The sequence below is a fragment of the Perissodus microlepis genome, chromosome 23 (genome assembly GCF_051167445.1).
Source record: "Perissodus microlepis isolate ML-2025 ecotype Zambia chromosome 23, ASM5116744v1, whole genome shotgun sequence".
Taxonomy (NCBI): domain Eukaryota; kingdom Metazoa; phylum Chordata; class Actinopteri; order Cichliformes; family Cichlidae; genus Perissodus; species Perissodus microlepis.
In genome coordinates this window covers 38,326,304-38,340,510 of record NC_140482.1, presented here as the reverse complement: position 1 = coordinate 38,340,510, position 14,207 = coordinate 38,326,304, and the positions used below count along the sequence as shown (strand labels likewise).

The 14,207-nt window shown below is 43.3% G+C and overlaps 1 protein-coding gene across 1 annotated transcript in view; it reads right to left on the bottom strand.

The window, feature by feature from the left end:
- Positions 1-3,701: 3,701 nt before the first annotated feature.
- The window catches only part of faf1 (Fas (TNFRSF6) associated factor 1), a 60,916-nt gene continuing 50,410 nt past the window's right edge, over positions 3,702-14,207 (bottom strand). Inside the window, exons 18-19 of the mRNA XM_084920524.1 lie at positions 12,273-12,488; positions 3,702-4,283 (exon numbers count right to left, since the gene is read on the bottom strand). Of these exons, the coding sequence (XP_084776650.1) occupies positions 4,200-4,283; positions 12,273-12,488 (300 nt within the window). The 3' untranslated portion in view covers positions 3,702-4,199. The remainder of the gene's footprint in view (positions 4,284-12,272; positions 12,489-14,207) is intronic.

The window sequence follows — 14,207 nt, the reverse complement described above, 5'->3', positions numbered from 1 at the left end:
TTATTAATGTTAGATGGGAAGTTTCTTCTTCTTTTGGCTGCTTCATTTAGAGGTCGCCACAGCAGGACATCTGCCTCCATCTTCCTCCTCTGTCACGCCAACTCTCTGCATTGAGAGTTGAAATGTTTTTGTGGTGTTCATCTTTTCTTCCCGCCTGGCAGTATATCCACTACATCTGCACATGTCCACACACTTCAGTCTCGTCTCTCTAACTTTGTCTCCAAAGCACTCAACCTGAGCTGTCCCTGTGATCGACTTGTTTCTAATACACTTCTTTCTAATACTGCCCCTCCTGGTCACTACCAGTGAAGACCTTTTAGCATCTTCAGCTTTGCTTCCTGTCTTTTTGATTAGTGACAGATCTCTAGTTGAAAGTTTGTTGTAGACACTAATTATGAAGGAATTCTTGGCATTGGTCAAACGGACACGAACCATACTGTGAAGGAATGGAATATGAACAGTATGTAAGGGTAAAACACGAGATGCAGCACCTGTGGAAAAAATCCAGGACTTGAGAAAAACAGTCACAAAAACCTTTGACGGAGCTCCTTATAAACTTGTCCTCCTGTTAGAAATGGCCAGTCAACAGAGGCCTAATTAATTCTTTTTAGACTCATTCAACTGATGACAAACCCTTTCATACAGCTGTCTCTCCCCAGACAGTTAAACCTGGTGACTTTTGCCCGTTAACTTAAGACAAGTTTGGTCAGGTACCAGAGAGAAATATCATTAGGCCTCACTGGCATTTCCAACCCTCACAGCCTCATTAGCCACAGCGGTACAAATGAACATGCTTGTGTACATGACGTTGAAAAAGCTGCACGATAGAAACTGTAATCTCACAGTCGAGAGGAGCTGCACTATGTGCGCCCCTCTCTGAGGCAGAGGCTCTCTGACAGACGAGCAGAGGTGCATCTGCCTCTTTCATAAACACGCTCAGCTTCACGGTCACTGAGCTCCTCGCCCCGCCCTGAGCTCACCCTCGCCCCAAGCTGCACGTGTTGGTACAGCCAGCGCACTCAACTCTTATCTCGGTACAATGAAATCTGAGTAATACAAATGTCAGCCATAGACATTTAACTTCTGCCCTTAGAGCTTCAGCAAAGTTCAGCATTTTTCTTGAACTGAACCGAGCTGCTCACGTTTAAACGGAAACATTTCAGCTACACATCGTGACAAGATTTGGGTATGAATGGAAGCCAACCAGGATGGTCCCGACCAATCATATGAAGCTTTAAACACATGTTTAGGCAGGATGCAGTGTAAGGCCCAGGACTGAATTAACTGGATAGCCAGACGTTGTTGAGTTCATGGATATGGAGAAGGAAAACCAAATATATAATAATTACTACTTCTCTCTCAACTAGTATATCCCAGCGCTGCAAATACAGTAAACGCCAACATTACTGACACAGCCACAAGAGTCAGCGCCACAACTTTGGCTCAACAAGTTTGGCTTGAAATGGATTCTGCTATTAGCTCTTCCACTCTAATAGCAGCTATTTACTTTAAATACAGGTGCGTTTGTTGTGTCTTTTTTCCCTAGTATTGGATGACAAATATTACACTTCTCTGGCATGCAGAAAGAAACAGCAAAGTCAGGAGGATTTGCCCTGCAGCGCATCTTTCCCAATCCCGCTTTCAAGCTGCCTTCAGCGAGGAGCTCCTGTCGGGTCGAACCTTTGGAAGTGCGGCTTGCTGAGCACATTAGGTCGACTCATTCCTCGCGTGAGAAACAAGGCAGCCACAGAGAGGCAAAGAAACACACACAGGATGCTTGCGTGATATATTCACTGTGCGTAACACAACAGTAGTCCAGATTTACCGAAGCAAAAAGAGATGACTATAAATTGTTGATGGTGACACATAATTCTTTGAGACATGTATTACTCAACCACGAACAGCACAAGATTTAAAGACAGCACCCATAGTAGTAACTGTCTCATTCACTGAAGAGGATAAAGTTGAAGCCTACAGAAGTAAGACTACCTCTAAATAGCTTAAACAGACGTTGCTTCCTCCACTTATTTATAATAGTTTAATCTAATTCAGCACTTGAAGTTGGTTTAAACTACTCTAGGTCTGCAGTGCACCTCAGAGAGACAGAGTTCCTCTAAAAGTAGTTTAAATCAGCAAGTTTCACTTTGACTGATGTAACATGTTATAACTTTTGGATAATTTTAATATTCTTATTGTAATAACTACTCTTTGAAAAGAAATGTTAAATTTCTGCTCATCCATTTGAGGATCTTGGGGACTGCTGGAGCTTCTCCCAGCTGTTCTAGGGTACACCTCAGCCAGGTCCCCAGTCTTTCAAAGGAATACATTCTCTTCTGATCCAAAGAAATAAAAATATATAATCATTACTCCAAGGTCTCCATTTGGATGAAATGGTGCCAGTTATTCTGAAGACTAATGCACACACCAAAAATAGTCAAAGTCAGACACAAGGTCCTATAATTGTCTGAAAGAGAAAGAAAAACAACAAACTGTGCTACTGAGACCAGAGTCCACACTTCAAATAAGCATCGATCAAAAGCTTAACTGTAGAGGTACAGCCTCCTAAAGATCATCACAGTTTTTTTTTAAATAATACGAACAGGCGGTGTTTGGTGGAAACACAAAATGTGTTTCCCATCAGTGTCCACTGTTAAGTACAAAACAAAAGTCTGTAATATAAACAGTGAAACTGCAATTTAAACAGGAATCCTTTTGCCAAGTCTGCTTTAGTCCTGTCTTATTACATATGTGTGAGTATAATCCAAATCTGAGCGCTTATTCACGAGGGAGCAGCATTTCGCCTGAAGTAGTTTGTTTATGGCATTTATGACTCTGATGGGGTTCTTAAACTTTGCCTTTAGTTGACAGAGGAGCCCTGTTACAGATGGAGGGCTAAGCCCGTGTGATCTCCCCTCGCTGAAGGCAGGAAATTAGTCGCAGTTTGGCTGATTTCAGCAGGTCATGTAAGAATGAGAATAATAAGAGAAGTAAAAGGCCTACAAGTGAGTGTGCAAATCTAAACTTTGGTATCTGCAAGAAGTGAAGATGCACAATCAGAGCAGGACTGGAATCCCGTTCAGACACAGATACACACACACTTAATAAAAGCATTGAAATGCCGCACATTTTTCCTTGGCTTTGTTTCCCTCTTTCGGTATTACCCCCAGAGTTGTGACACGAATTGAAGAAAATCAGATCTCCAGTTTATAAAATATCCTCTCACATGACGAAAGAAGACGTGTGTATGCGTGCGATAAGGTTCAACAGATTTTCGCCTGAGACAAATTGATGTTCATATTCATATATTTTATATAATGTATATCAAACTAAAACTAATACAGCATCAAACTTAAAAAGGATTCAAAGGAAAAAAAAAAACAAACTAAAAACTGAGCAATCTATTGGCTTTTGGGGCAGTGGATGTGGAAACCAGGAAGAACGGAGCTTGATGGGGCCGACGTGTCGCGTCCCAACCCCACCTGGACAGCAGACGGAGGTGTGCAGCTCTAGAAGGGCGGTTTGGGGAAAAGGTTCAGTGGGTAAACACAAATGGAGATGAGACGGCCCGGGCTTCGCGGAGCTACGCCTCTTCTCGAAGTTTATTTAATTACATTTTTTAGCCTTTTCTATTTTAATTTCAAACACACAAAAAACATGTCTTAAAAAAAGCAGCCTCGGTGTCTTCAATGAGGAAACGGGAAACAAGTCCTTGTTTTTTTTATTTGTTTTTTTTGTGTGTGACAAAGATTTGTCTACTCAGTCTCTGAATGCTGTTATTTGTACGGTGTTTGTGTTGTGAGAGAAAACAATGACACAGCAGTTTGGGAACGTGAAGTCGAGAAGAGTGTGAGGGGAGGTTTTTTTTGGGGGGGGGGGGGGGGGGATTGTAGAGGTGAATGTTTTGGCTGTGTGCTTGTGGTACTGTCTTTGCTCCTCTGTGCAACACGTGTACATCAGGCATTCATGTACGACGACCAGGCTGAGGGCAGAGAAGCTTACTTCAACTTGTGTGTCACTGGATCTGCATGCCAGTGTGTTTATGTGTGTCTGAGATGGTAGTTTGTGTATGTGTCTGTGTGTGTGTGTGTGTCTAGTTGAGGCCCAGACTGATGTGTGGGGGCCATGCTCGGTGACGAGTGTGCATCCAGCCAGTTCATCAGTCAGTCAGTCGGACCTCTCGGGGATCGGAGGGCCTGTTCTTATTCTTTAGCCTCCAGGAAGAGCGTCTCCTGTGGAAACAACTTGGCCTCTAACAGGGTCGACCCTGGATCAAGCTGGGTGATCTGAGAAGAGACAAGGTGGTGTTTTGGGGGGGGGGGGGGGGGGGGAACAACATTAGACTGAGCAAAAGATTGCTGCAAATACAGAAACCTATGAAAATCCTAATCACAGCTTCCCCAAAATACAATCCTCAGATTGCTCGATTACGATCGGCAGCACAAAACAAAGACGTTAACTTGAAGCCACAGGAACTCGTAAAGCTCTCCTCAATGTGGTTTAACTTGATTTGGAGTTTAACTAGGTGGCTGTTTTGCCCTCACTTGTTTGTTATTTTGCTCCACGGTTTCTGTTTATTGTGCGGAGAGCTTAACCTGAGTGAGGGGGTGTACTCTGGCCTTTTTGGTCATTTGTGAATTTAGTTTAAAGTTACCCCGGGCCCAGTACAGTACTGAAGACTGCGGCACAAACAAGGAGGGCATGATGAGCTCTAGCTTGGGTTGTAGCAGCCAAAAGCGGTGAACCCCCAAATGGTTTTATGAACACGTCTTCAAGTGTGAACAATATGAACGTTCAGGCCATGCACCTCCCAAATGACTCTTGCACTGTGACTGGCAAAGCCAATAGGGGTGTCAGAGGAGTGTAACACTGTGGAACGTGCAATTGTTTACTATTACTTCTTAAAGACGACATTTCTGAATCATTGCTGTTAAAGTTTTCTCTCCTAATGTACAATCAACTCAATGAGCCAAAATACCAACAAAATGATCAAATCTGTCAACCCTGTTTTTAATGTTATCAAACTATTTCAAATACCTTCTCAGATTTATCTACACTAGTGTCACCATGGCCTCGGTCATTCACTGAAGTCCCTGTGTGACTGTCTCACCATCTATTCCCAAGAGTCAGGCTTTAAAACAGTGTGGTTTTAGTGCTAAATTCATTTAATGTGTGTGTGTTTGCAAGAGAGTGTGTACGTTGTGTATTATTCTAACATCGTGTTTTTAAAAATCCTAAGCAGTAACCTGAGAATTGAGAGATTTGCTCCCCTAAGAGGACCATTAGGTTTGTTTTCTTAAAAAGGTTCCAATCCAGAACAAACTGATGAAGGTTACAGGACAGGAGTGTGTGTGTGTGTGCGTGCGTGTGTGTGTGTGAGACACAGACTGCAGTGGGAAGCCAGAGAAGAATTTTATGTGAGTAATTTCTTCTTTAACAGAAACATTTCTCATAATGCAAAAAACATTTATCTGCTCTGAAAACTCCACACGACGCAGTACCACCCACCGCGGAGCTGATCGAGTTAGCCGACATGAAGGAGGTCTGACCTCTGTTTTTAAAAACAGGACAACCCGACTCTCTCCCTCTGACACCCACCACCCCTGCGGGCCTCTTAGCTTATGTGAGCTAATCACTGGCGGGGTTGTGTTACATCGGGCCAATCTAACACCTGGGCTGAATGGGCGAGGCGGTGTGACACCGAGATGTGTCCGAGGCTTATCTGGTCACTGCTGCATCAGCCCCTCTGATTAGAGATCCTATTCTAAACTCACGGTGGGATAATTAGCCAGCTCCCTGTACCTGCTCTAGAAGGTCAGAGGGCAAGCCGAGCACAGTAAAGGTCGGCCTCACAACAAGCAAAGCAACAGATTTAAAACTGACTTTTGTAGGCAATGAAATGTGAACTCTGACCATTAATTGAACCACGGCATCACCAGTGCTCACCTTCTGAGCATATAATAAAAGTATTATAAGTCTAATTATTACTCTGTCAGTGCGCCTCAGGGCAGCTGTGGCTACAATGTAGCTTGCTATCGCCAGTGTGTGAATGTGTGTGTGAATGGGTGAATGACTGAATGTAGTGTAAAGCGCTTTGGGGTCCTTAAGGACTAGAAAAGCGCTATACAAATGCAGGCAGGCCATTTAATTAAATAAACACATTTTTATATTTTCAATTGGCACGTTCAAATCTTTGTTAGGTACCAATTCTGCAAAAGTAAAAAAGTATTCGAGGCAATTAAATTAAACAAGGTGGACAAATCCGCATCAGATACTACGTCTCCGATCTCCCATGGGTGTTTGGAAATGTCACACTAGATCTAGAAGGCCTTGGACTCCCTTTCATCTCCTTATCCTCATTTCAAGGTGTCATTTAGCATCTTGACTTCTCAGCGGGATCCTTCAGAGCCCGGTGCGGGCAGGGAGGGGCTGCCACATCAACTTTATGCCCCTCACCCCGTCGACAGCTTTGCAGCACAGAGCGAGGCGATAGGAAGAGATTATATGTTTGTTTCCACCCGTGCATTCTCAGCAAGCATATTCCATCCTGACGGTGGGGGGAAAACGATCAAAAAGAAGCTGCTGGATTCCTTTTCCCACCTCGGGAGCAGCGCCTCACAAATGGCTGCCATGCTAATGAACCCGACAGGCTGTTATGACACCGCAGCATCAGGTAGGAGTAAATGAGGCTTCGGGGTGGAGCAGGTGCGCGTGAAGACGTGCGTCTGTGGGTTACGTGCGAATGTGTGAGTGTGTGTGTTCCGAGCAAAATCGGGAAGAGAGTTTGTGCTCGCCGAGCGCCGGGGGAGAGGCAAGCGGGAGGAAAGCAGCATCTGACTCGGAAAAGGAAAAGTAGGGAAACAAGATGCCACACTGACACAGGAGACGGGCACCATCGGTGATTGTTTACATTGTTATCCAATTAACAGACCATAAGCATGGAGGCATCTGTCAACAAACAAAGCTGTTGTTTTTCCTCTGCTGTGCCTAAGCCATATTCTCTACTCCTGTGCCTACACAGCCATACATACATACATACATACATGCATTCATACATACATACATACATACATAAGACAGACACAATCTAGTTCCCTTTTTTGCAGTTTGTTTTTAACCTTGAGTCAATATAAATTTTAATCATCCACTTCAGAAATCATTCAGGGAAATGAAAGGGAAACTGTCTGCCTAATTTAAAATATTATATTATTTTCATCTGACTAAATAGCAATTTAGGGGAAAAAAACAAAAAAACAAAAAAACAAAAAACAGAACTAATTAACCGCCCGCAAAAAGATTTTCCAGTTGTTAATTAGAAATACTGAAATTAACACAATAAAAAAACTGTTTGTGCAGAAGCGAAATCTAAAGAGGAAATATAATAACTGGGGATCCTCGCATTTAAAAACCCAGGATCCGAACAAAAAGACAGATGGTGTTTTTCTGCAATCTTTGCTATTTTATCTCTTTTTTCTTATGAAAAATTATATGACGTAAAATGATCGGCTAACATAAACCCATAAACCCCCCCACCCCCCCTTTTTTTGTCCTTATCGAAAAGCAAATCTCAACACAGTTAAAAAAATAATTAGCACTTAATGTGAAGTTTTAAATAAATAGCACAATTGTAAGTCACTTAATTCAAATGAATAAAACAACACTGATAACAGAGGAGGCGACACTAAGCAACGCTGAGCCATGAAAGAAAAGAAAGGGAAAATAAACACAGGCCCTCAAGATGTCCGTTTCCAACATAATCAAACGTGCAGCTGAAATAACGCATTTTTAATGAAGCCATTACAGGCCCTGCTATGTTAATTAAAACCAAATAACTTGTCTGTTTTAAACTAGTGTTGTCAAGTGTTTATTTGGCCAATTACAAAAGCAGTGGGAGATCATTATCTGCTGCCAGGAGCGTTGACAGCACGTAGTGCTGGGGCGTGAACAGAAAAGAACAGACCAGAATACGGCACTTCAAAGGACAAATGCACCGCACAGACTGCGAGGGAGGGGGGGACTGAAGGGGAAGGAAAAAGCTGAAAAAAGAGCTATGGGGAAGAAGAAAGTGAGGAAAATTAAAGACAGACTACAGCACTTATAGATATAGAGACGAGCGACAAACCAAAGCAAGAACAAACAGAAAGATTTTGTGTAAGGTGTTGGTTCGCCACCACGTTCCACCACAAAACCTTCAATTTGGCTTTTCGTTGATTTCCAACGTCTCTGGAAGTCAAAACAGAATAACGACGTCTAACATGTCAGTGCAAAATTATGTGCAGGTGTGAGATCCGCTGACTGAAGAGATGACTGCAGTCAACAATGTTTCATTCAGAGCGACTTTGTATGAATTTGAGGTGTCGCTTTCCTGTGACGGGACAAACTATCCGAGCATAGCCGAGACCCTCGGTGTAGGATTAAGGACTTTAGTTTTTTTCCTTTCATTTTCCACTCGTCTGTTTTTTAAAGGTATATTTTAAGTTATCTAAAGGATTTTTGAAGAAAGGGGGATTTGGGTAAAAACGCAGGGTGGCAGGAGACCAAAAAGTAAAAATACAAAAGATGGAGCAGAAGAGAGGGAGGTGTACAGACAGCAGGCGAAGGAAAGAGGAGGGAACAGAGAGGCAGAGGGAGGGAAAGCCGGAAGGAAGAGTAGGAGGAGAAGGTTAAGGTAAAGAGGGGGCTGAGATCCCTAGGGTAAAGCCCAGCTTTAATACTACTCCAAGCAGAAATGTGTTTTTCTTTTCCACAATAAAATATTTCAAGGTTTCTAGCTTGTTGTATAATTTTTATATTTAAAAATCAATCTCCGAAAGCTAAACCATCATCTCTGAAAAGTCTCATTGAAAGTGCACGATGTGCATCTTATATTTCCAGAACTTTCCAAACATTTTAGGACCTTAAACTAAACTGTCGATGCTTTTAAAAATAATGCCAAAACACATAATTTGGTATGATCGCTTCTTTTTTTTTAAGTACACTTTCCCAGCGTGTCTTAGGGAACTTGCCACATTCCTCCTGCAGCTTTTGGCTGCCTCACTTTCTTCTGTCTCTTCATTTAATCCCAGACTGAGTTGATGAATTTGAGATCAGGACTCTGTGGGGGCCGTTACATCTGTTGCAGCACAGCAAAATGTATCTGAAACCAATCAGACGCCTCTTTCAGTCAAGAGGAACTTATAGAGATTGGACGGATACTCGTCTCCACACTTTAGATTTGTACTCAAGGATGAAGCCCCACACAGCACCATGAACCCATGTTGCATGTTATAAAAATGTGTTTTATAAAAAAAAAACACTTTAAAAATAAACTGCTGCTCAACTTCCTGCGAGTCTTCCTACGACTTGTTCAGATAGGAAGACAAGAAAAACAAAACATACCAGTACAACAGATGTAAAACCTATTACAGCGCAGAGCAAAGCTTCTTCTGTGCCATTGTTTATTTTTACTGCATCTCAGGTTTTGTCTAAGAATCATTCGGGCAAATTCGCCGATGGAGCTGGAAGAAGGATTAGCAAAGGTGAAAGAGAGTACAGTATCACAATGGGAAAAGTAATACACTGCTTTGACAGCGTTTTGGTATCCATGAGCAGCCGGCCAGGAAGAGCCTATTGCAAATTATTATAACGGCAGTCTAAACATATTCGCCGCACGCTGAAGGAAGACCTCGGGCCTTTCAGCAGAGGTTTGTGCTCAACAAGTATCAAAGAAAACGGAGGAAATTCTTGAATGAAAAGCTGAAAACTGAAACACTAAAAGCCCCCCTCCTCTTCCTCAAACTCGCTGACAGTCATAGAAACAGAGAAAGGGTTAGTTCCCTGAGCACGGCTAAGCCTAGTACAAATGATGCCAGTGTAAGGCCTGCTGTAGTGCTGAAGAGATAAGCCACTGATACCAAATGTTGAGTATGAGACTGAGTCCAAAAAGTGGAGACTAATAGACATTTATTGGCTAAGCCAAAGGAAGGTGGCAAAAGCATGATTCAGACATATCCGAACATCCGTGTGATTTAGGATGAAGTTTGCAAAACCGTGTTAGCGCATTTCCTAACTCACAACACCGTTCTTGCTCCTGGTTAACAAAGCTGTACGCATTTCCCGCTCACCGCCCCAAAACTAAACACGACATCCAGCTTTGCTTAATTTTCTAAAGATGGGCTGAGCAGATCTACTAATTTGTGCTGCAGCTTAATGAGTGGACGTGACGTGAAGAAGACTGACGAGGAGGGTAATAGCAAAAGAAAGAGTGACACTGCACAAAGCTGCTGAAAACTAAAAAAAAGGGAGGAGAAAAAAAGGTTTCAACAGTTGTGCAGTATTACAAATGCAATAGTGGTCTATCCTCTATCCTCTGATCCTGGCAAAGCAACAGTGAGAGCGTCTGGACGGGATGGAGGCTTTCTATGCTCTCTCTCATTTAATTACAACACAGAGCTGCAGGATTAGACAGGGGCCTGTGTTCACAGCCTTATACTGGCACTACCACTGAGCCACTTCCCTCCTCTCTTTCTCCAAATCTCTCGCCTTTCTGTTTTCTGGAATAATCTCCCATCTTTTTCTTTTTAATATCTTCTCCACTTGTCTTCTCTATCCTTTTCTCTTTCAGACTGTTTCTCTGATTAAATCTTTTCTTTGTTCAAGCTTTTGTCTTCTCTGTTCTCTTTTCCGACTAGTTCTGCAGTCACCATCCTCTTCTCACTTCTCTCCCCCTCTAATCCTGCCATCCTGTTTTTGCCGGAATTTCATCTGCGATGCAGACACATCTTTATCTCTGTCTCAAACACATGTTTACTCTTGATTATAAAGAGACAACTGTGAATCCTTTAAGTGACAAAGTTGTGAGCGGGGCATGTGTTTGCTTGAAAATATTTGTGCATGTGTTGAAGTGTGCTATCGTGATGAAATGGAGAGTGTGAGCTGCGCGATAATGTGTGTGTTGCTTTGAGGTGTTTGTGCCCTGGCGGTCTCTACAGACTATGATGGCACACTGCCTGGGCAAGCCTACACACACACACACACACACACACACACACACACACACACACACCCCTCTATACAATCACCACCCCTCCACATGCACTCCACTCTTGATTAATGGAAATCCCATTTTTGTTTCCAGCAGCAGGGCTAATTAAACTGGTAGTTAAAACAGTGCTCATTAGCTCGCTACCACACAGCGTAGCGACCGAGCCCTCAAATGGCTGGTTGTAGATAGCTGAGTGATGCAGGGTGTCAGCAGAAGAGCCACAGAGAATACTACTCTTAGTGCTGACAACTGTATCCTAACACAGTCAGAGTGTACTGTATTCACAGTGGACTGATACTAATTAATATTCACTGAATAATACGTGTGCGCAGGTGGATGGATAAACAGTCGGCTTAACTTTCCCCGTCACAGGTGCGAGTAAACAAAGGCGCCGACGCGGGGCTACTGCTGCAGCACACAAACAGTAAAACAAATACGAAGCAATAACGGAGGGAAAAAAGAAAGAACAAGAAAACAAAATCGCCAAACAGTGACAAGAGATTATCTGAACTATTGTCCCTGCTGCACTTCATACACAGCTGCTGCCTGAGGTTGGGCTGAGGCCCAAATGGAAAAGCCAATTAGGGCTGTGGGTGTCACAAGTGGAGATGCTGATTTGGTTCATCTGAAGGATACAAATTCATTCTTAAAAAAGATAAAGATCCACAAAAAACAGTTGAATGAAAGACAATTGGATGATTTCAGCTTCTTGTATAATGTACTACAGTATATTTCTCTATATTTCTCTCTCTTGGTACTTTAAGACATCAGACATAACACTTTGTTGGGTCCACTTAAACAAACTGCAAATATGAAATGTTAAAGTGACATCAGGGGTTAAATTTGACATGCAAAATATGGCCAAGAAATTAGAATTTTAGGCACGGTTTTAAAGCTAAAAGACTTTTAATGGATGTTTGACCTTATTTGACCTTGAAGAAGAGGTCGGAGCTCTATATTTAGAATCCCGATATATCATTCCCTATTTGCCTGTATGTTGTCGACATAAATACTGGCAATTAGAAAACAAAAAAACATAAGAATGCATTCAAAACTTTTGGAGCTAATTACCTGAGGAATACTGTGAAATGGCTAAATCCACAGAGGAACTGTGGCCTGTTCTTTAAGATCAAGCAAACTCTTGAAAGAAAAAGCCGTTTTTCTATTCTGCATCCTCACTTTGCAGTAAAACAGGAGCAGAGAGGCGATTTCGGCTCTGACGTGTTTGTAAGAGAGGAGGCAAACCACTCACATTTCTTCGAGGGAAGGTCGTGAGGAGCTTGAATTCTTCAAAGGGGTATCCCTTGGAGGCCACAAAGTCAAAGAGAACCTGGAGCTTACAGCTGCCCAGGAAACGCCTTTCCAGAAACTCGCCACTTGGTGTGCGGATTCTCAGCTTGCTGATTTGCTCGCCTGACTCTTCATCGGGCTCTGGAGGCAGGGCCTGCTCCAATGACAAGCGGATTGCCTGAAACAAGAAAAGCCAGCGTTTTTGTTTTTGTCCGTTAAATGCATTAATGAATTTGAAAACACAGATTTGCATACAGGTGTTGGTGAGATGCAGCAGTCAGCACTGCTGCTGCAAGCGTTTATTTGCCTTCCCTTCATTTAAACAGCAAAGTCAGCGTGATTATTCCAGTGACTTCAGTAAAAATACGCATCTTGTTCTCTCTGTGTTTACACTGAACTTAAACCAGAGTATCAACAGTAACGTTGGCAGCGATAAAGATGACGACACGCTTTCCAAGCATATATGAAAGGCAAGCCAAGAAGTTGCTCTCAGAGTCTTACTGCAGCACTATTATTTCACATTAATTAAACAATCTTCTTGCCCTAAGAATGTTATTAAATTAGCTGCCCTGTGTCTCACCCTGTTCCCTAAAGCCTGTTGTAGCTCAGAAGGTTGCCAAGTAACATATCAGTATGCTAAGAGCAGCCAAGTGCTTCATTCTTTCATGCTGCCTTGCTGTTTGCTCTGTCACTCTCTGAAAAAAACTGTCAAATACCCCTGCAGATAGTGGAAAACCCTCAGTAGTAAGAGGAAGATCTTTGAAGATCTTCTTCATGAGAAGCAATCACTTATTTTACAGACGCTAACAGTGTCTGCGCTAAAGGGCAGGGCTCATGAGTGACGACTGACCGTCATCTTCCACAGAAAAGCAAATCAAGCCTCCTGAGCTCCAAAAACCATGCTTCAACTGCTCCCTGGAGCCTTCGTCTCCTTTCTACTCCTACCCCTCACCTCCTCCTCCCCTGGCTTGTTGTTCCTGTTTGGCCAGCCGGGGAGCATATGCTGTGACAACACGCCCCGGCTTTATTTACACACCATAATGCAATTATATTTCATAAGAGTGTACAACAGTAGCTCATTAGCAGCTTCTGGTGTTGGGTGGGCAGGGTGGAGCGTGTGCTGCTCCGCCATCAGCTCCCTCAGGTACAAGAGCTGAAGCTGACTGAGTTAAAGCTGTCCCTGGGGACAAAGCTAACACATACGCACACACAAATAACAGACAGGAGCGCATGAGGTGATGGACATACAAATGCAGACAGCTAGTCAACCACAGACACAAGCACAAACGCCCACGCGAGTTAGAGGTAGCGTCCCCAAAGCAACCACGAGGCACACGTCTGGTCGAGCTTCGGGCCCAGGAAGCGCCGCACAAATAATCGGGAGCATCTCTCCGTCCATTTACCTGCCTCTCCAGCTCCGCTCGGCTAACCACAGAAAGCAAACAGACGATGAGCAGGAGAAATAGGTGCACCTGACAGCCGCACAACTGTATGCTATGACCCCCTGACGGAGGTAAATAATAATGCCAGTCCACACAGGCGCGTGAAACACACATGCCCTCCACCCCCTCCCGCCCCAACCCCCAGTTCACCGGCTCCCATATTCATCTCCCGTTTCTTCGCACAAAGGCATAAAATCACAGAGAAAGCATTCCCACTAGCATTGTTCCCTCTCCGGTGGTGACTGGTGTTTTTGGTGTGTCTGCAGTTTCTACTGTAAACTCAACCGAAAACTGTAAACAAGCACTAACAAACAAACAAACAAACAAAAAATTATTCCAATTAAAATGGCTCACGTGGTAGGCAACGCCGCGCCTTCCTCAAGGAGACGGATAACTAAGTTGGCACCAGCACAGTGAGGAGTGATAAAAGAACCAGTTTCCGCCATAGACTGTTT